The 21,582-nt window shown below is 32.1% G+C and overlaps 1 protein-coding gene across 3 annotated transcripts in view; it reads right to left on the bottom strand.

Annotated features, from left to right (window-relative positions):
* Window positions 1–21,582, bottom strand: part of LOC145331970 (uncharacterized) — a 30,789-nt gene that overhangs the window by 4,284 nt on the left and 4,923 nt on the right. For 2 of the 3 annotated variants that reach the window (XM_080176842.1, XM_080176843.1), the window contains exons 7-25: window positions 20,851–20,928; window positions 20,338–20,561; window positions 19,909–19,992; window positions 19,316–19,435; window positions 19,020–19,088; window positions 18,828–18,937; window positions 18,496–18,615; window positions 18,056–18,173; window positions 17,888–17,924; window positions 16,868–17,024; window positions 4,043–4,226; window positions 3,442–3,568; window positions 2,935–3,034; window positions 2,582–2,680; window positions 2,225–2,273; window positions 1,420–1,532; window positions 1,078–1,160; window positions 696–764; window positions 313–371 (exon numbers count right to left, since the gene is read on the bottom strand). In XM_080176842.1, coding sequence (XP_080032968.1) covers window positions 313–371; window positions 696–764; window positions 1,078–1,160; window positions 1,420–1,532; window positions 2,225–2,273; window positions 2,582–2,680; window positions 2,935–3,034; window positions 3,442–3,568; window positions 4,043–4,226; window positions 16,868–17,024; window positions 17,888–17,924; window positions 18,056–18,173; window positions 18,496–18,615; window positions 18,828–18,937; window positions 19,020–19,088; window positions 19,316–19,435; window positions 19,909–19,992; window positions 20,338–20,561; window positions 20,851–20,928 — 2,000 coding nt within the window. The remainder of the gene's footprint in view (window positions 1–312; window positions 372–695; window positions 765–1,077; window positions 1,161–1,419; window positions 1,533–2,224; window positions 2,274–2,581; window positions 2,681–2,934; window positions 3,035–3,441; window positions 3,569–4,042; window positions 4,227–16,867; window positions 17,025–17,887; window positions 17,925–18,055; window positions 18,174–18,495; window positions 18,616–18,827; window positions 18,938–19,019; window positions 19,089–19,315; window positions 19,436–19,908; window positions 19,993–20,337; window positions 20,562–20,850; window positions 20,929–21,582) is intronic. The other variant, XM_080176844.1, reaches the window with a different exon arrangement.

Raw genomic sequence — 21,582 nt, forward strand, 5'->3', positions numbered from 1 at the left:
TTTAAAACAAGAATAGTTTTAAAATCGACAGAATAAAATGATTATTCATTATATTACTTATTAAAATGTTATAAAAATCCATATAATAAGTTTTAAAAATTGATAGTTCGGTATCATGACGTTCTAGCAATAATTATTAGTACTAGTAGAGTTGCTACGATTTCTAAATTGGACCTATATGTTTCAGTAATCATACCATTAAGTTTAAAATCAATAGAACAATATTAAATGCCTAAATTAACAAAAAGAGCCTTCCGTTACGACGGACCGACCATAATTATAGAAAAACTTCGCTTAAGAACAGCATTTTACCTGAAACGGATTTTTTGAAGGAGTTGTGTTAGAATTACTTGAATATGAATTCTCGTTTTCTGTTCGTAATTTATTTTCAACAATTTTGTTTATTATAAAAACATGTCAGCTAGGTAGGTACTTATTTTTTGGCAATAATGATAGAAATCAAAATATAAATAACTTCAGATTTAATAAATTACCCAAATTTTTGAGCCAGCATATGAGAGAACGTGTTTATAATACTTTGGGTACCAGTGTAATTTTAAGTCCAATGTTCCCTCCCTCTTTCACACTTCTGTTAATAGATTGGTTTGATTATTCTGAATGTTAAGTAGGTACTTTTTTAAAGTTAAAATCACATCAATCACAATTCAATGACATAACAAAATTGTTAAAAATTCCTTGTTCCGAATCAGAATCGTCGTAGGAATATCTTCCAGGAGATGGCAGTGGGGTTCCTGGTCGTCGACCTAATTCAAAATATCTTTAAATAAAATTTTTCGAGGATTTTGTTTGTAAAATAATTTTCCAATTGGTAAAACGAATACAACCCCGCCCCAATCCCCCTTATTTTTTCCCTTTTCTTTTTAAATCTAAAATAAAAAATTGGGTTATAAACTTTAAATCTCCCTACTAAAGTGCCTCTAAAAATGTAAAATTAAAATATTATAAAAACATAGTTGATACAGGAATAAACATGTCAAGTTTGAAATCGATAGGACAATTCTAACATGCCTAAATTAACGACATAAGCTATCAATTAAGAAGGTAAAAATGTCCAACCTGTGGAAGTAGAAGGAAGATTGTCCATGGAATCATAAACCGTCTCTTCATTGTAAAATGTATCATCAAGATTCTCAGGTTCCCTGAAGTAAAACTTACAATAATTCCTTTACAAATGTCAATTTTAAGCTTAAAATTTCGCCAACTGCTGGGCCGATATGGTTTCATCTTTATACATAGTGAAGATTTTTTTATACAGGTAAAGGTAAAGTTCAAAAATAATTTGAAGAAGGGTACCTCCACCCTCCAACTAAAATGGAAAGTTTAAGGTTGACCTACCCTTCGCCCTAACTAAAGCAACCATAAGGGACATAGACGCTTGTATTAAAAAATTAAGTTTACCTAGATCTAGGAGCTTTTAGGTTTGATCCATCAATAAAATGTGACCGAGGTTCTCTAAGTAGACTGAGATTCTCTTTGGCCCATAATTTGGCTTTCTTGTAAATACTTGCATCCTAGAATATTGAATATTATATATTTTTTTGTCTAAAAACCTGTTTTCTTTCAAACCATTCAAGTTGTTGACATTGAAAAAAAAAATTCAAAATGTTGTTTGACCACCTAACTAAAATTTTTGTATGACATTACTTTTTCAATAAATTTTAAAATCAAGTGTGAAAGTTTGAGAATGAAAACATTTAATAATAAGTAATATCAGTGCCTTTAGTCGGTAAAAAAAATTCAGTTTAGCTTCGAAACGAATAATATCCGCTAGATTAGAACCGGTTCCCGACAATTCTGAAAAATCATGCATAGCATCGTAGTAGACAATTTTTGACGATTATTAAAATTAAAATAATAAAATTGACACCAGTTTCAATCTTTTCATTTTAATATCTGCGGAAAGATGAGATAAATAAACATTCTAAAATTTTTTTGAAAATGCATAATAAACTTTCTCGTATTCATTCGAATCCGGTGGATAGGAACCGGTTCTCATCCATACGAAAAAACTATGTCTAGCATCGAATTATAAACGGTTTTCTACGAATATAGAAATGTACAATCATAAGATTAAAACCAGTTTTTTTAGCCGGTACCTTCGGCACCACGGGGCTAAAAAAACTAGTTTTAATCTTATAATTGTACATTCTATATCCGCGGAAAGCCGTTTATAATACGATACGAGAAATAACTATTCTTTCACCTTTAAACAATCATCAACCAAACCATGTTCATTTCCAATATGTTTTAATCTAAAATAAATATGTAGGTTAATTCAAACTGAAGAATTTTTAAAAAATAAATGTAGATTAACTACCTATTATAAAGAATTTTTTGCAATATATGGTTGATCATTTTCTATAACTTTTATAAGAAGTTTTATTAAAGAAATGTTAATTTTATCACTTTTGAGAAATTTTGTTGAAATATTCATACAGAACTCCCCACTTACTTTTTCTGTTAAAATGTAAAATTGAAAGTAGAGGGTCGATATCCCCAATCCATCCTGACCCTGCAGTCCTTGAGGGACGTATCCGCTAGCTCTATATGCCATAATTACCTTGCTTCAATATTTCTAAATGTTCTTTGGCAGCCGAGGTACCCACAAATCAGGACATTTTCACCCTCCTCATTTATAATGCGCACAGGAGCTTCACACCTTAATATTACTAAATATTAGTTTGCAGCCTTGGTAACTACAAATTCGGACTTCAAAATTAAAGTAAAAGAATAGAGGGTGGCATGCTATATGTAACTCTGTACACAGGGCAAGGACCCTCTCCCAATTTTGTAGTCTTAGAAATTAGCTTATAGCGTCGGAAATATAAACACAGCCGAGTACCTACAAAAGAATAGAAAGGGTATAAAAAATTTCAAAATTGATCATCTAGAATAATAAATCTATTACTATACCTTTCATCAATGTGTAACATAAAATGTTTAGAAACAAGATGGTCTCTGAAGTAACTCTCATTGCTAAATCTTGAACACAATTGACTACTTTCTGGTTCTGGTAAATAAATCAACTTTATAATAATAATACAACTAGTGGCTTCCTAGTTCGCCCCCGACATTTAATAGTATGCATTGGAATGAAATGAGGAGGCAGTAAAATAGCCTAAAACTATTTCAAGACTCCAATCTTTAAAAAAAAATTAGCTTAAAACAATCCAAGGGCTTAAGCTTTCTAGAAATGCAAAAAAGTTAAATGGTTTGCAAAAACTTCACGGACAAAAAGAATTTTATTGTTTAAAAATTCTGTTATATAAAGTATTAAGGTTTTTATGTATGAAGCTAAAGTGCTGGGAAAATGCTGGTCCCAATTAGTTGTACAGTTCAGAGAAGCCCTAAATTACTTACTTTTTTTCTGACCTCCCCTTCTGAAGTAACTAGTTATATAAGAACTATAAAGTTGATTTCCTTCATTGTTGAGTGGACAAACTGTGCAGATAAAAATTCCATTTGGATCCACAATCCTGCCAAGAGGCTGGGCAGCTGAAATTATAGAACTCGAGTTCGAATCCCCGCTCTGCCACCTTTGTCTTGACTGAAAATATTTTTAATTTTCAAAAGATAAAAAAAAGTAGGTATTGCTTGATTGGTTGGTTTAAAATAGCAGTAATTATATTATAATAATCATATTCTAATAAATGAGTGTTATCCATTGTCTTATCCCTTGAAATGTATTAAATGCTTGGATTAAGTGATCACTGGGTAAATACTATTCCCCTTCATTCTCAGGTATCTTAATGGATAAGATAATGAACGATAAACTAATATACATCCCTCATTATAATAATAAAAATCTCGAAACCTCTATAAAAAAATATACATGTATATATAAATATGTCTTTTGAAGCATAACCGATAAACCAACGTACAAAGTAGATTATATTCTGAATGATCATTGGTAAAATCACAATCTTAAATAGAATCCAAAAACATCACAATTCCAAATAGTGATCCGGATGGACGGACAAAGTGAATTAGGTATAGAGAAACTTCTGTAAACAATGTTTACCTCCTGAAACTCATTGCTGCTGTTGCTAGCTGCGGCTGAAGTTGACCTAGGCCTCTTTGTTTCACTTATATTTGATCCAGCAGAGGCTGGTCTGGATCCAGCAGAGCCTGGCCTGGGTTCAGATGGATCTCCAGGTAGCTGTCTTGAAGTTCCAGGTACTGGAGCTGTATCCTCTCTTTCGTTACTGGAAAATAAACAAGAGTTTATTGAGGATACAAAACTGTTAAAATCAGATAATTAGAATTAAAAAGATTCACAAACTACTTCTAGTTGTATGTTTAATAAATAACATTAGTTATAGAACAGTGCAAATAAAAATACAAAAAAACTTTTTTAACAAGATTAGGTATTATTCAAGAAAATTGATGTATTTTTAAAATGAAAAATATTAAGTACATTCCTGTAGTGTTAACATAAACCATTTTCGATAGGGATAAGCTCCCCCCGGGTAATTGAAAGGACTGTTTGTCCAGAAGCAGATTTATTTCATTTGTTTTTACAAATTCCGACCCTAAATTTATTAATTTAGAGGTATTTTCGGGTATATAAAATGTCTCTTCAAACAATTTGTCTGAACCCACAAAATTAAATAAAATTGTAGTTTAACATATCCTATAATATCTACAGGTTTTAAATCTACAGAGAGAGCGCTAAGTTTTACAAGTGTTGTAAAAAAATTTGCCGAATGTATCATTTCTTGACAATAATATGTGTCGTTCATAAAGGGTTATTATATTTTAAAAATATAAAAAAAATAGTTATTTTTGATACAAAAAGTGGTAATTTACGTCGTTTATTGTTTATTTATTTAATAGGATTAACTTTCCATTATTTGACGAAATGAAAACTATTTGTTTTTTACGGTAACCACGGGATTGCACCCATACAGAATTCCACCCACGGAATTGCACCCAGCGGGACTCCACCCAATGGAATTGCACCTGAACGGGATTCCACCCACGGAATTTCACCCATACGGGATTCCACCCACGGAATTGCACCCATACGAGATTCCACCCACGGAAATTCACCCATACGGGATTCCACCCACGGAATTGCACCCATACGGGATTCCACCCAAGGAATTGCACCCATACGGGATTCCACCCACGAAATTGCATCCAGCGGGACTCCACCCAATGGAATTTTACCAGAACGGGATTCCACCCACGGAATTGCACCCATACGGGATTCCACCCACGGAATTGCACCCATACAGGATTCCACCCATGGAATTGCACCCATACGGGACTCCACCCACGGAATTGCACCCATACGGGATTCCACCCACGGAATTGCACCCATACGGGACTCCACCCACGGAATTGCACCCATACGGGATTCCACCCACGGAATTGCACCCATACAGGATTCCACCCACGAAATTGCACCCATACAGGATTCCACCCATAGAATGAACAAAAGTTTATTTGTAGGGAGTGGTCAAAATGAAACTTTTGCATTTTAGTTTCTATGCTTTGATTTTCCACGTAAAAAAATCTCAACTGTAAAACCAGGAGAATACTCACGTAATAGATGTATTTTAGATACATCAGCAATGGAGAAAATACAGAGTTCTCGACACACTATTAGAACTAATAAGTATGGAGATATATATAGTCCACATATAATGAACAAAAGTTTATTTGTAGGGAGTGGTCAAAATGAAACTTTTGCATTTTAGTTTCTATGCTTTGATTTTCCACGTAAAAAAATCTCAACTGTAAAACCAGGAGAATACTCACGTAATAGATGTATTTTAGATACATCAGCAATGGAGAAAATACAGAGTTCTCGACACACTATTAGAACTAATAAGTATGGAGATATATATAGTCCACATATAATGAACAAAAGTTTATTTGTAGGGAGTGGTCAAAATGAAACTTTTACATTTTAGTTTCTATGCTTTGATTTTCCACTTAAAAAGATCTCAACTGTAAAACCAGGAGAATACTCACGTAATAGATGTATTTTAGATACATCAGCAATGGAGAAAATACAGAGTTCTCGACACACTATTAGAACTAATAAGTATGGAGATATATATAGTCCACATATAATGAACAAAAGTTTATTTGTAGGGAGTGGTCAAAATGAAACTTTTGCATTTTAGTTTCTATGCTTTGATTTTCCACATAAAAAGATCTCAATTGTAAAACCAGGAGAATACTCACATAATAGATGTATTTTAGATACATCAGCAACGGAGAAAATACAGAGTTCTCGACACACTATTAGAACTAATAAGTATGAAGATATATATAGTCCACATAGAATGAACAAAAGTTTATTTGTAGGGAGTGGTCAAAATGAAACTTTTGCATTTTAGTTTCTATGCTTTGATTTTCCACTTTAAAAGATCTCAACTGTAAAACCAGGAGAATACTCACATAATAGATGTATTTTAGATACATCAGCAATGGAGAAAATACAGAGTTCTTGACACACTATTAGAACTAATAAGTATGGAGATATATATAGTCCACATAGAATGAACAAAAGTTTATTTGTAGGGAGTGGTCAAAATGAAACTTTTGCATTTTAGTTTCTATGCTTTGATTTTCCACATAAAAAGATCTCAATTGTAAAACCAGGAGAATACTCACATAATAGATGTATTTTAGATACCTCAGCTATGGAGAAAATACAGAGTTCTCGACACACTATTAGAACTAATAAGTATGGAGATATATATAGTCCACATAGAATGAACAAAAGTTTATTTGTAGGGAGTGGTCAAAATGAAACTTTTGCATTTTAGTTTCTATGCTTTGATTTTCCTTGTAAAAAGATCTCATAATATATAATGGCGATGTTTTTGCTTTACTTTATATTATGTGCATTGTTCCTGTATATTCAAATTTGATAAAATTTTATAAAGAATATCAAATTAATCTTCAGATTTGTTGATTAGTTTGATATTCAAAAATTAAACTATTTGTTGGATAATTCAGGCAGAATTAGTGTTGTACAGACAGAGTAGCGAGTCTTCTGTTGATTGTTTTCTGGACCAACTTTAATCTGTTTTGGACACACTTACACAGTCAGTCAGGATGGCCCACTTAAGGTAAAAATGGTAGAAATAAAAAAAACCTAAAAAGAACAACGTAAAAAAGGAATTAAGTACCTAGATACTTTTGTTTAGTTAAAGACTCTAGGGGGCTAGGTGTCAATTCAGGTACTAGACCTCTCTCCACGCACCTTGGAACATACATACAATACTTATGATTTCGGTGTAAAGCCTCCAATCACCCATCAGACAACCAACTCTCTGAGATGCACGACCTTTGTCTGAGAAGTCCCAACTGTGCATGGTAGCGAGGTGTGCCTGTTTTGGGCCAAAGCATTCCCCCACTCTAACTATTTACGTCGCACATCTGACATAGTAGCAGTGGGAACCATTTTTAATGTCTTTAGTTATGACGCGGTGTTGGACCAAGATTAGAAGCTATCACCTTCCCGACGACAAGCAGATGCGCTACGTGTTGAGCCACAGTCGTGGGTACTTTTGTTTAGTTAGTCTATCGTCTTATCTGAAAGCATTTTTATTGAATGATAATTCTATAGAGAATTTGGTTTAAAAAAAGACGTTGAAAATATTCCTATTTTCAGCAAATCAACCTTTTTGAGAGCAGCCAACCTCACCTGAAGTCTTTGAACAAAATCAGGTCAATGATTTTGTGTGTTTTAACCATTCTCCACAAATTAGCAAAGAAATTGTCAAATTCTCTTTTAAAATAAACTTAAGTTTTATTCTCAAAGGTTTTTTTTTTCAGTTTCCAATATTTCAAATTTTTCTAAGAGTTGATGATATTGGTTCTAAGGACAGGAAACAATTTTAATTCACAGAAGAAATTTTGCAGTTTTCAAAGACAGGTAACAATTTTAATTCACAGAATAAGTTTAGCAGGTTCCAAGAAAGGGTAATAATATTAATTCACAGAAGAGATTTAGCAGGTTCTAAGAACGGGTAATAATACTAATTCTCAGAAGAAATTTAGCAGATTCCAAGGACGGGTAACAATTCTCAAAAGAAGTTTTAGCAATCCAAGGACAGGTAACAATTCTCAAAAGAAGTTTTAGCAATCCAAGGACAGGTAACAATTTACAAAAGAGGTTTTAGCAATCCAAGGACAGGTAACAATTCACAAAAGAAGTTTTAGTAATATTAACTCATGGATTATGACCAAATAAAAACCGCCTTGTTGGTTCTGGATTTCTATTTTTTAAATTCTCTGAATTAATATCTCTATCTATTATTTCTCTGTAGCACCAATTCTCTTGTTGGTTCTGAATTTATCTCTGGATTAATATCTCTATTACTATTATATCTCTGTAGCACCAATTCTCTTGTTGGTTCTGAATTTATCTCTGATTAATATCTCTATTTCTATTATATCTCTGTAGCACCGATTCTCTTGTTGGTTCTGAATTTATCTCTGGATTAATATGTCTATTTTTATTATATCTCTGTAGCACCGTTTCTCTTGTTGGTTCTGAATTTATCTCTGGATTATTATTAGGGTTGGGCCCGGGGCCGGATATCCGGTGTGGCCGGATATCCGGCCATTTTCAATATCCGGCCGGATACCGGATATAGAAACTATCCGGCCGGATATTAAATAATCTTAAATAAGAGAACAATTTTTTCTGAATATGTTTATCTTTATGTAAATTTTATATTCGAAATCTCAAAAGATAAAATTTGGCGGTGGCAGCAGTACTTGGCAGCTGCCAGCCGCAAACCAAAGGTTGGCAGGTAAACTGCAACGGATTTTATGAAATTGTAATATGTGATGAAGATATATAAAAAAGTTTAAAAGGGGGGGAGGGGGGATGTGGTGACTCGTGCCACGACATACCGCCAATTTTATTTTGGATGCTACTCCCTTAGTTTTAAAGATAAAGAAATGCAATAAAAAAAATTTATTTGGCGGCGACGGAAAATGGCGGTGAACGGCGGTCCCGCTGTAAAAAATCGCTAATAAATGGTAAACAAAATTATATCTTTCTCTTAGTTATATTTTCAATGTTCACATTCAACAGTAACAATCCAACTCATCAAATACAAAAATTAATAATACTAAATCACATTTGACAAGTGTGGTTAAAATTTTAGATTGACGTCATAAAATTATATATTTTGTCCAAATTAAAACAATTTTTCTACAATTTCATTGCTTGAATTTATTTAAATTTTACTTTTTTATCAGAAAAGTGTCACAGTCTGCCCCCACAAAGCTTAAAAATTCATCTAATCAGGAAAAACAAAATTTCAATTAGACTGTTTGATAAAAAAAATTTTCTGAACAAAATTGAATATTTGAATATATAAAAAAAAATTGTACTTTTTAATTGTTTTACTTAAAAATAAAGATTTAAAAACATACTGTAGTTTTGCTTATTTTTTCAAAGAAAAAAGAATAAAAAAAACGAATTACAGCTTTCATTCAGAACTTAGAATAGTAATAATATTTAGACATATTTGGAAAAATTATAATTACAATATTATTCAGGGATTCAGCTTTTAATTATGAAGATGTTCTTGTTTTTGTAGGCACTCCTGGTGGCATCTGTTGTTATATAGTGTTCTATACTTCATCAGCTCCTGATGGTTCCAGTTTCATTGTGTTTATTTCTATTTATTTCCAGGGATGAATGGATATTTCATGGTGCCTCAGCAGATTAATGGATTTTTCTGCTTCCATGGTCGAACTCGCACCCGGATCGACGTTGTTGACTCATCATTGGTCAGGTAACATAAGTGATTTCCCTTTAATTTGCATTTAATAATATTTCCAAACGCTATTAAAAAGAATTTTCTAAAGTTCTAAATTGCTATCAAAAGACAAAAAACATTTTTAATTTGCTATTCATAATATTCAAATGATTAAAAGGAAAAAAAATTTCTTCTGTAAGGCTACAAAAAATTTTATGTTTACTTTTTACTTTTAATAAAATTTTAACTGAAACTTTCCGAGGAGACTTTAACATAATTGTAAAAATTTCTTTAAATAATAAAATTTTCTATTTTTTAAAAAAGGAAATAAAACCACAACTTTTACATTAGAACATTTACAATAAGAGATTAAACATAGAAATCACTTGACTATTCCTTTATCCTGTTTAGTTTGGGTTTCTTGATTTCAGGTTTTTGTTGATACCAGTTTCAACCCAATTTTCTGTAATATATTTAATCATTAGTTTTACCGTTTCCAGTGATCTATATACATCTACTAGAATCTATCATTTTAATCTCTAATTTTTTATTTTTCTTGATAAATTTATTTCAATTATCTTTTAAACTTTCAATAACTTTGTATAGTCTATCATAAATATTCCAAAAAAAGTAATATCTTTTTAATAATTTTTATAGATATTTTCTAAAATGAGTTGTAGTAATACCATTTACCTTCAGTTTAACAAACTTATGTCTGTATTTACCGTGGCACAAGCATTTAAATTTCTACTGAATGAGCCGTTCAGCGCCATTTCGTTTTAATCAGGATCCGTTGACCTATCCTTGGACACCCTAAAAGTAAACAGAATTTTACTTTAATGAATTTTTTCAACTATCATTTAATTCTATACATTTTTAAATTAAATATCTTAAAAATTTTCTTTAGGCATTTTCTATCGTAAATTTTATTTATCTTTTTTTTTTTAAATTTTCTTTAACCATTTTATCTTTCTATTTGAATTATCTTTCTAATATTTTTTCCAGGACTTTTTACCTTCTTGGGTTTTAAATTATCTTATCTTTTTATCTTTTATTTAGGGTAAAACTCAATACCTTGATGAGATGGATCTTCCCACCGTTAATTTCTCCGGCATCGTATTATGGACATCGTTGATTTTCAGCATCCTGCTAAATTTTTTCTTGTTGTGTCTCGCAGGTATTACCTAAAATTAATTTATATATTAGTTAAGGTGCTGTGGGATTAAACTGAATGCGCCTTTGGTTTCTAGCTGGTCTAACCATAGGTCTATTTTCTTCATTTACAACTATCATTTCAATATTATCTCTTTTTTTCTTCTTTTTGCAGCACAATTTAATACATTTTCTCATAATTCTTTTAAATATACTGAGAACTATATATCCTAGAATTAAATTTGCCATGTATAATGAGATCTGAATATATATATTTTCTGAAGCAAATTTTTCAAAAATTGTTTTATCTTCTGTAAAATTATCATTAAAATCTTTGTTTGTCATAAAAGATTGTTCTGTGATTACCCCTTCTTTCCTAAATACACAAGTATTTTCACATTTATATTCCCTATTAAACAAAATAATAGTTTGACCTTTTTTAGCTTTTTTAAATTGACATTTTTCTGTACTTTTTTTCTCCTGTTTACAAGGGATATCTATAATTTCTTTAAAACAATAGTTTTTATCTTCAATTATTTGTCCTTCACATATTCCCTTATTATCTATAACATAATTTTTTGCATCTAGAATAAGACATTTTTTGTTGAAGCAAAATGGCACTGGTATTACTTTATATGCAGGAGATATTTTCTTTTTAAACCCAAAGATTGTATTGTTTGATACACCTGATAACCTCGGGTGAGGTGGTGATCTTCCTGGGCTGCACAGCCAACTTGATGATCACCAAGGCCAGACTCTAGGTCCGTCACCTCATACCTCATCTTCTCCACCTTCCCCGCTCTCTCTCTCTCTCTCTCTCCTCCTCTCTCAATAGAGCTTACAGTATATACAGTATTTACCTAAAATAAGTGTGTATATATATTTACATTATGGTTGCTACTACTTATTCAAAGTAGCTAAATCTTTTGGTTTTCTTGAAGAATTTTACTAAATCCCTCAGATTGAGTTCCCAAAAGTGTTTAGCTAATATAATGTTATTACCGAAGATGTTTACTCTTATTTGATTGTATTTGGGACAATCTCCTAAGATGTGTTCAATAGATTCAATGGGGTCATTGCAATGTTCACATGCTTTTGTGTCAGCAAACCCCATTTCTTTAAGGTGTTTGTTAACACATGCATATCCTGTTAGTATTTGAGTTATGTACATGACATCTCTTCTTGTCCAATTTTGGATAAAATTCCAGGCTTTATTACGTATGCTGGGTAGCATCATTTTTGTCTGCCTGCAGTCTGATTTTTTCTTCCTGGTTCGCCATTTTTTCTGATGTTCTCTGAGTCCCCATTCCTTAATGGTAGAATTAATGTACGTTAGCGACACAGGTAAGTATGGTTCTGGCCTGGTCCTATGGCTGTCGCCTCCATAGGAACCTAGCTTGGCAAGTCTGTCCGCCACCTCGTTGCCAAGGTGGCCGACATGACTTGGTATCCAGTTTACATTAACAATATTATCTTTGCTAAGAATATTAAGAGCTTTCTTTGCATTAAGAACACTCTTGTTTACCACTGTGAAATTACTTACTGCCATAATGGCGGCCTGACTGTCAACAAAAAAGTTGATAGTGTTGTCCGAAATATTGAGTTGAATAAGTTTTGCCGCGGCTTGTTCCAGTGCTGATAATTCAGCTTGGAAAACAGTGGCTAGCTTACCTAGATGATCAAAGTTTTGTGCCTTGATATCTGTTGTGCCTTTACAAATGTAACCATAACCGCTACCTGCTCCTGTTTTGGAACCATCGGTGAATACATTTATTGTATTTGGGGTTCTGGGTTTCATATGAACTTTAATACTTTCCATTTCTGTCCTGGATTTAATGATGGTGTTAAAATCACAGGTCTCCCTCTCTTTAAGAAGAAGTTTGTCCGTTGGCATTGAAATATCTTGTATTTCTTTGCTTAATTCAGTTACAATAACTGAATGATTATACTTACTATGGGTTTCTCCAGGTTTATGTTTCCAGTTTCCATTCCTTACTAACCTGATGTAGCTTTTTAGGGCCACTTCCTTGAGATGAATCTCAATGGGTCTGATGTCTAGGATGGTCTCCATTGATTCTGACCCTGTGGTGCACATTGCACTAAGGGTGAGGCGGCAACCTTGTCTTTGAACTTTTTCAAGTTTACAAAACTTACTTTTTTCTATGGCAACCTTTAGCCATACAACACTTGCATAGGATAATATAGGCCTAATAAGGCTGATATAAATCCATCTACATACCTTAGGTTTAAGTCCCCAATTTCTGCCAATGGTTGACCTGCACATGGCCAGAGTCTTGGTGGCTTTGTTTGTGATGTTCTCAACGTGTTTACACCAGGTCAGTTTACTGTCTAGGGTGACACCTAAATACTTAAAATGTTGTACAACTAAGCTTTTAAAACTTCCCATAATTTTACATTCTGAAAACAATTTTTTATCTAAAACCGCTATTTCTGAATTTTTTAATTTTTCCTCTAGCTCTAAAAGATAATTTATAATTTGAATCAAGGTTTCCATGATACTGTGATTTTTTTTCTCATCCTCTAAAATTTCTTTTAACCCTTCTATATTAAACTGTTTTTTCTGAGATGAAAAGTTATATTTGCTTTTCTCAAAATCAGAGATTTTATTTAGATAATCTTTAAAAGAAATTAATTCGATAATTTCTTCATAGATTTCAGAACTTCCCTTTTTATCATTAAATTGAATTTCACTTATATTGTCCAACATCAGGACTTTTTTAAGTTTATCTTTCATAACTGATATTTGGATACCATCGCTGGTGCATTTATTGGGAGTTGATTGGCATATATCATTCTCAACACTCCTTTCACTAATACTATCATCCCTATTAGTAAAAAAGCTATTATCTATACTATTTAATTGATAAGATTTAAAGGTTAAATTTAGCAATTTTACCATACTTTTTATTGTTTCTACCATTGATAATATCTTGAGGCTTATATTAATTTTAACATTACTATCTTCACCTGTAATTGTATCAAGCTCTTCCAATTTTCTTTTTTCTTCATCACTTAAAGTGCTGATTAGTATGTTAAAGCTACTCTGTAACAACTTGTAAATTTCTTCAAGGCTATCGTTGAATTTATCACCGAAATTATTTGATATATCATTTTTTATTACTGACAACTGTTCATCTATTTTATTAATTAGTTCATTTAGTATTTCCAGCTTTTCCGTTGGCTTCTACATTAATTGAAACCACCATTTTTCTGATGTTGTTATAAAATTGCAGAATGCTTTCTTTGTTTGTATTTTCATTATTGATATCACTATCATTTTCATTTTCATTTTGATTGGAATTTTCATTAGTGATACTATTATCACTGTTATTATTATCACTATTGTTATTTTCATCATTGTTTTCATTATTGTTCGAATTTATACCATTTTCATCATTGTTTTCACCATTCTCATTGTCGAGGTTATCACCATTTTGATTATCTGAGTCATTTTGATCACCAGAGTCAGTATTTCCTTGGTTATTATCATTACTTTCACCATTTTGATCATTTTTTTCACCCTCTTGATCATTGTTTACACCCTCTTGATCATTATTCTCACCATCTTGATCATTAGAGTTTATATTATCGTTTTTATTATCGTTTTCTCCATTTGCAGGTTGCTCTTCTCCATCTTGATCGTTAGAGTTTATATTATCATTATTATTATTATCGTTTTCTCCATTTACAGGTTGCTCTCCTCCATCTTGATCGTTAGAGTTTATATTATCATTATTATTTTTTTTTGAAAGATACCAAAACTTGAGGTATTTAGTGACCCAGCCCAAAAGATTTTACCCAATTATCTCTAAAACTAAGGGAGTTGCACCCAAAATAAAATTGCTGGTATGTCGTGGCACGAGTCACCACATTCCCCCCCCCCTTTGAAATCTTTAAGTAAAAATTTGCGGTCAAAGGAACCGTTTAAAGATTTCTTGAGACCTGGAGGTTCAGGACTTGCAGGATTATACCTGGAACCTGAAATCGACTTGAACACCTATATTACATATGAGGATGTACGACTATAGGATATTTTAGTATTAGATAACATGAAATGCTTTGTTTAAATAAAAAAATATTTTTACTTTTTACCTGAATCAGAATGACCTTACCAGATTTGCTGGCATCCTGTGCCCGCCAGAAAGGAGGTATAAAAAAATTTCAGTTATGTGTCATACCCATATTTCAAAAGTCACACAGTTAAAGCCCTCTACCTTTTATACACAGAAAATGGGATAGAAAAAAACAGAGGGGGGGGGGGGTGGGGGCAGGCATTCAACGCCAATTCCTCGCCCTTTCCCAACCATTAGGGGTTGATATTACAGATTGAGGGTAGTAATAGTTAATTAGATTTATTTGCTAAGAAGAAAGATCATTTAATAGTTACTTAATTTTTAAGTTTTAACCTTAATTTTATCCTATTATATAAAGTAGTAAGCTTTTTTTGTCTGTAGCGAAGGATCTCGCTAACCGCTGAACCGATATGGTTCTCCTTTAGAGTGACGCTTTTTATAGGTCCCAGGGTTGTTTTAGGCTGTTTATTTTTACAAAAAAAGGCGTTGTAAGGTTTTAAGTTCTTTTTCTGCACTTTCATGGCCCTTCTAATATCCCTAGTTTTTAGGGACGCAACCGCTAGTATAATATAAAACACCAGTTTATGAAGAAATTTTTTTGCGGGTATAGTCCCTTTCCTGGCAACGCCCCTTAAGGAGCGATCATTCGTATTTTCACAGTAGCTTTCCTCCTATTTCTAGCCCCTCGCGGGGGACTCTAACCTTGCGGGGTCAATTGCCTAACCCTGCAGGGCAATCACCTAACCAAATATAACCTAAAATAACCTATTAAAAACAAATTTAAAACTACAACGAATCGCCCCTTAAGGTGCGTTGCCACGAAAGGGACTATATCCTTTTTTGATACTTTAATATGCAGTAATTTGGCCGGTTATCCGGCCGGATATCCGGTAATTTGGCCGGATAACCGGATATTTATTTTCATAAATCCTTATACTAAAGTAACAGGATGTCTGTGTGTTTGTGTTTTTGTACCGAAGGATCTCGCTAACCGCTGAACCGATCGTGTTCTCCTTAACTGGGTAGTTTCTCATAGGTCCCGGGAAGGTTTATAACTATTTTGGGGGAGGGTACCACCACCCTCTCAAGAGAAATCACTCCTAGAAAAAAATTGCCCCTCCCGAAAAAGAGACTTGAACGAAACATAAAGCAATTATTTCTCTAATTAGATATTTTAAATAAGAAAAAAACATTCAAAGTGCCACTAGAGGCCTCTAGGGGCGTAGCCGCTAGTTTTACATATTTTGAGAAGAGATTATGTTGAATTAGTCTTGGCTTTATTAAAATTTACACTTTCTTTTTTACTTATGGTTAATAAAATAGGTGATTACAACAAGTAGACAAAACAAAGGTTTAGTTATCCGAGTCTAATAACATATGTTATACAATATATAACCCAAAATAAAACAAACAATTAGAGTCCAATAATTCATATAAAGCGAGAATCAAAATAAAAAAAAACAATACAAAATCCTTAAAATTAGACAAAAGCAACAGTAATCCTGGACAAAAAATAATTCTAAATCTATTCCAACAATCAAGGGTGGCTAAACTACAATGGAAGGGGAGCTAAAAATAAACGATCAAACTGAATACAAAAAAAATTTAACTGAATCTAACTTTATTTAACAGACTAAATATTATAGTGAAAAAAACTTCCCCCATGTTTAATGTTACAAGTATGATCTTTTATTATAAGAATAAATATCTATATATTTATCCATAGATTTTTACTTAATGTACTTAAAAAGTAAGTTCTTCAGTAACCAACACAAAAAAGTCAATTCAAGTTGTGTGTTATATGTTTTCATTGTTTACATGATTCACTTTTTTAACTTCAGTTTTTTCTTCTTATACCTGTTTGTGGAATCCCCATCAGTGCTGACACTTCTTCTCCTCCTCTCTGCCATTACATGCAACTTGTGCTTATTAGGGTAGATCCTCTTAATTAAATTGGAAGTATCTATGAACTTATTGTGCTTCAATGCCTGATACAGCTTTTCATGTTCAATGCCTAAGAAAATAAAATCTTTCTAGAAACCTTAGTGATATATAGTATAAGTCAAGAAAAAAAAAGACACTTAAGATGGTATTTCCCACTTAAATTCCTTTAAGCCCAAAGAATTGCAGACTGATGAATATATTTACAAGTAATATGAAGAAATGTTAATAATATTAAAGGAACCCTGCAAGAAATACCCCGTTTTTACTGCTGAAAGCCTGACACGAGTTGACTCAATACCCAAAATTTGAAGCCTCCAGCTTCAATAACAAAAAAAGTTACAGATATTTCAAAATAGTTATTGATGCTCATGATGGAAATTTCAATATTAAATTACGTTGGCTGGAAGCAAAATTAAAAGCTTATCTGTGTCAGAAACGTAGACTGCCCGTTAAAAGCGTAAAATCATAGCGGGAAAAATTTTAACTAATGTAAGTAATACAGATGCTCAGCTGTGATTGGTTGATCAGCAGACTTAGCGTGGGCTCAGACTTTTGATTGGCTGGAAATCCTAAAGGCTGGCATTCTCACGCTACAGTACTCTCAATACAACGCAAATTAAACTAAATTTTTTTAATGATTTTGACTATAAAGAAGAGTGTTTTTATTGTAAAAATGTTATCAGTTACTGGCATCCTAAGTTTCTGCCAAAAATAAGCTTATAATTTTCTTTCTAGGCAACGTATTTTAATAATGAAAATTCTATTATTAGCAATGAAAAACTTTCAAAATTTTCATTGTACTAAAAATATGATTTTGAAATGTTTTTAAAGCTGGAGGCTTCAAATTTTGGGTATTGGGTCTACTTGTGGCAGTCTTTCAGCAGTTAGAGCGATTTCTTGCATGGTTCCTTTAAGGCAATATTTAAATTTTACCTGTATGAAACAGAATTTCTCTCCAGGATTTCAAAATCTAGAATTAAGAATAAAATTAGAAAATTTCAATGGTTAACCATTACAGTTGACTTAAGTATTACCTAACCTCATAACCTAAGTATTACCTAGCCTTTCTTGATTTATGAAAATTTCAATTAACTTTGTTACCTTTCTGTCATTCTGAGGGCAAATTTTACACTCATACGGAAATTTAAATTTTTGTATTTTAACACTGAAGAATCTATTGCAATGTCCATTCAGGTAATGCAGTTTCAGCTCATTCTCATTCCTAATTGATATATTTAATGTTCAATTGAAAAGGTATGAACACCAAAAGAAAATAGTCTATTTTTCAGATAATATTGATATAACAAAGAAAATAAGCTGACTTTCCGAAGACATTTCTATTTAACGAATGTAATTTCCTGCTGTAACATTCTATTTAATTTTACTCTTAAACCAAAAAAGATTTAGCTTATTTGGGCAAAGCTAATATCACAATAAATTCCAACTCTCTTAACAAGGCCCAGTCAGTAAGTTGAAGATAAAGTTCAGTTGAAGTAACTACTTATCCCAACTACTTATTAATTTTTTAAGTTCATTAAAATTTCCTGAAGCAATCTTTTTCTGCTGTAGGTCTGGTGCACAGGATACAGGTTAGTTTCATCCTTTCCAGCTCTGTTGGTTGGTCCTCCAGCAATCCAATATTTGGATAGCCCAATTCTTTTCTGGAGTCAAAGTAAAGATAACTTTGGATAAGCTTCACATAGGTACTGTGATGGTTTTAGGGGTTTTATTTACAGATTCACGTTTTAAGATTATTATTAGCCCCTATTTGTCACTTTGAAAACAAAGACCCTAGATGCTAGAGTCGTAACCAGTAGTTTTTAAATAATGAAATAATTTTATGGAGTTAGAATTTCAGGTATCTAAACTTTTCCTGCAAGCATGATCTTCACAAACTTCTTCAAGACTGTAATCCTTTATGGTGGGAGACATTGACTTTGCTCTCTGAACTTTCATATACAAATGACACATCTCACATGTTATCTAAATAGAAAAATCTTCTCATAACTTTTATACAACTTTTAATTTTTTTTATTAGGGAGGTAAAAATATAATTAGAACTCACCAAATATTTGTCATTGTTAATCTTCTTGAATTGTAACACGTTATCATGAGGCAGGTTGAAATCTCTCAACTAAAAAAATTATTTATTCATTAACCAACCTTTAAATCCTGTTTTCAGGATTAGATTTTTGAAATTCAAATACAGTAAGACCCACAAAAAGTATTTTTTTAGCATGTTTATAAGCAATTATATAAGAAATTCTTCACTTTCACTGTTTCACATTCAGAAAGGGACAAAAAACAAACGTATGGCCTCTAGAGGCGTAGCTGCTAGTAAATATATATTTTAAGTTTCACCTGACAAAACATATCATTGTTGGATAATTGAAGAAACTTTTCATTTTCTTCCTTCGCTTTCACCTCAACTTTCTCTTTCATTTCTTCTGCTTTGTCCTCAGGATGAAACAGTTTCAACCACTTATGTAAAAAAAAGTTGTAAATTTTAAAATATCAAGAAAACATAAATTCAAAACAGTAAACTTTAAAATAAAGTTAATCATAAACATATACAATTCAATAGGATTAGGGTCAAAATATTAATGCAAAAATCTTACAATATCAAGAGTTGAAAGAAAAAACTCAAGACGCTAATTTTAGCCTACCAATTAAGAATCTGAATCAGCTATGCAAAAACGAATTCCGGATTCCAAAATTGACAAAAAATTGAGCGGATTCCGGATTTGGATTGCCAACCCTAATTTTTATAACTGGCATGACGACTAATTTAGAGATATCTAATTGTTATTTATAGTAATACAAAATTATATATTTTTTATGGTTTACTTATACTTATGCTTGAAATCATTTATCTGAAATGCACTTCATGTAACTATCCCTTTGCTACCTATAGTTTCTAGTATTAACTTTTATATTAAATTTATAGAACTAACCTCTTCTTTTTGAGTTTCAGGATTTGGTATATTGTCATTCTTGTGAACACCCGACATTAAATGCTTAGGAATATTGCCTTTTGTCTAAATAAAAAGCATCATGAGAATTGAAGTGCATTTGATTTTAAATAGGTAATATTTTTCTGATATTGATACTTTTAGTATAACTACAAACTTCCAAGATATTATAAGGGATAATACATTGAGCGAAAAGTTGGTGTACATCCTCAGTTATGGCAAACATAAATAACCCTTCTGTAGATTAAAATTTTTGGTTTAGAAGTTTGGACACTTCTAGTTTGAAAATAATAACTAAGAAAAGTATAACAGAGTAATAAAGCATTTAGTACCAGTAAACTTTTAGTCTATTGTCCCCTCCATCCCTGCCAACCGAACCACCAACACAAAAAAATGAAATTATTCACTTACCCAAAATTTTTGTTGGCACCACTTTACAGGACAGATAAATGGCCAGTTATCTTTTTTCATGTGTGTAAATCTATGCAATTTCAATCCATTATTTGATGCAAATCCTTTATCACACCGGGTACAAAAGAGAGATTTTTTTCCATGGATTTTGTTGAAATGATATTCCAAACTGACTCGCATTTCAAAGCTTTTCTCACACTTTGAACAGCGGTGAACTCCTTTCTCTGAGGATCAAGGTATGTTGTACAATATTTCTTCAGGTCAATGGGAATTAAGTATCAGTTCAATAGGGATTACAACCTTTTAGACCACTTCTAGCCAGTAAAGGTATGGACAGACTTTCAAGATAAATTAAACACGGTTGTCAGAATGTCTGTCGGTTTCAAAGAATCTTTCTTACCGCTTAGGTCAATTCCCCCCCCCCCCTTTATCAAGTAACCTAGGGGCTTGGCTTTTAGTATACCTATTAGGTATACAGTTAGGTACTTGGAAATCATGTTACAACATACATTCCTGCGTCTTGATAGGCAAGTTTTTTCCCAGATTTTACATAGGAAATAGTATGATCGTTTGGGCTGTACTTTCTTACTTCTAAAACAAATAAGGATAATAACATCCATAAGTAGCGAAGCATAAAATAATCATATATGTGACGAAGAATTTTAAAGAGTATTTGTTAAACTGAAGAATAGAAACATATTTGAGAAAAAAAATTATGAAACCTTTCTCAAATATTTTAATATTTGTACTTTAAAGCATGACTGACAGACCGACTGACAAAGTAGATTGGATAATGGATGCTAAATAGTATAGGAAATCTTTTTAAAAAATTCAGCTGTCCATCTTGAATAGCAGCTGAAAAATCACATTTCCCCAATAGCAATACGAACTGACAGACACGTTGTTGAAATGATTTATTCGTTTTTCAGAAATAATCATACATCATATAATAAATAAAATAAGAAGTTAATACAAGGGTAGCTCCACTGCTAAAATTAGAAAGTTACTATAGTTAATCTAAGAAGCAGAGTTTCGAATCCGATTCAAAAAAATGCGGGAAAAATGGAAAAATCCACCTAAAGAGGACTATCCACGAACGAGAGCACATGATTCTAAGTACCTTCCAGCATTGATCCTAACTATTTTCTTTCAGAATATAATAGGTCACCATGTATAATTAATATATTGACGAGAAAATTTATGTTTCACCATGTTTTTTTTAGGTATTTCAATTGATTTTGAAAA

The sequence above is a fragment of the Acartia tonsa genome, chromosome 11 (genome assembly GCF_053477335.1).
Source record: "Acartia tonsa isolate MP-2025a chromosome 11, ASM5347733v1, whole genome shotgun sequence".
NCBI lineage: Eukaryota > Metazoa > Arthropoda > Copepoda > Calanoida > Acartiidae > Acartia > Acartia tonsa.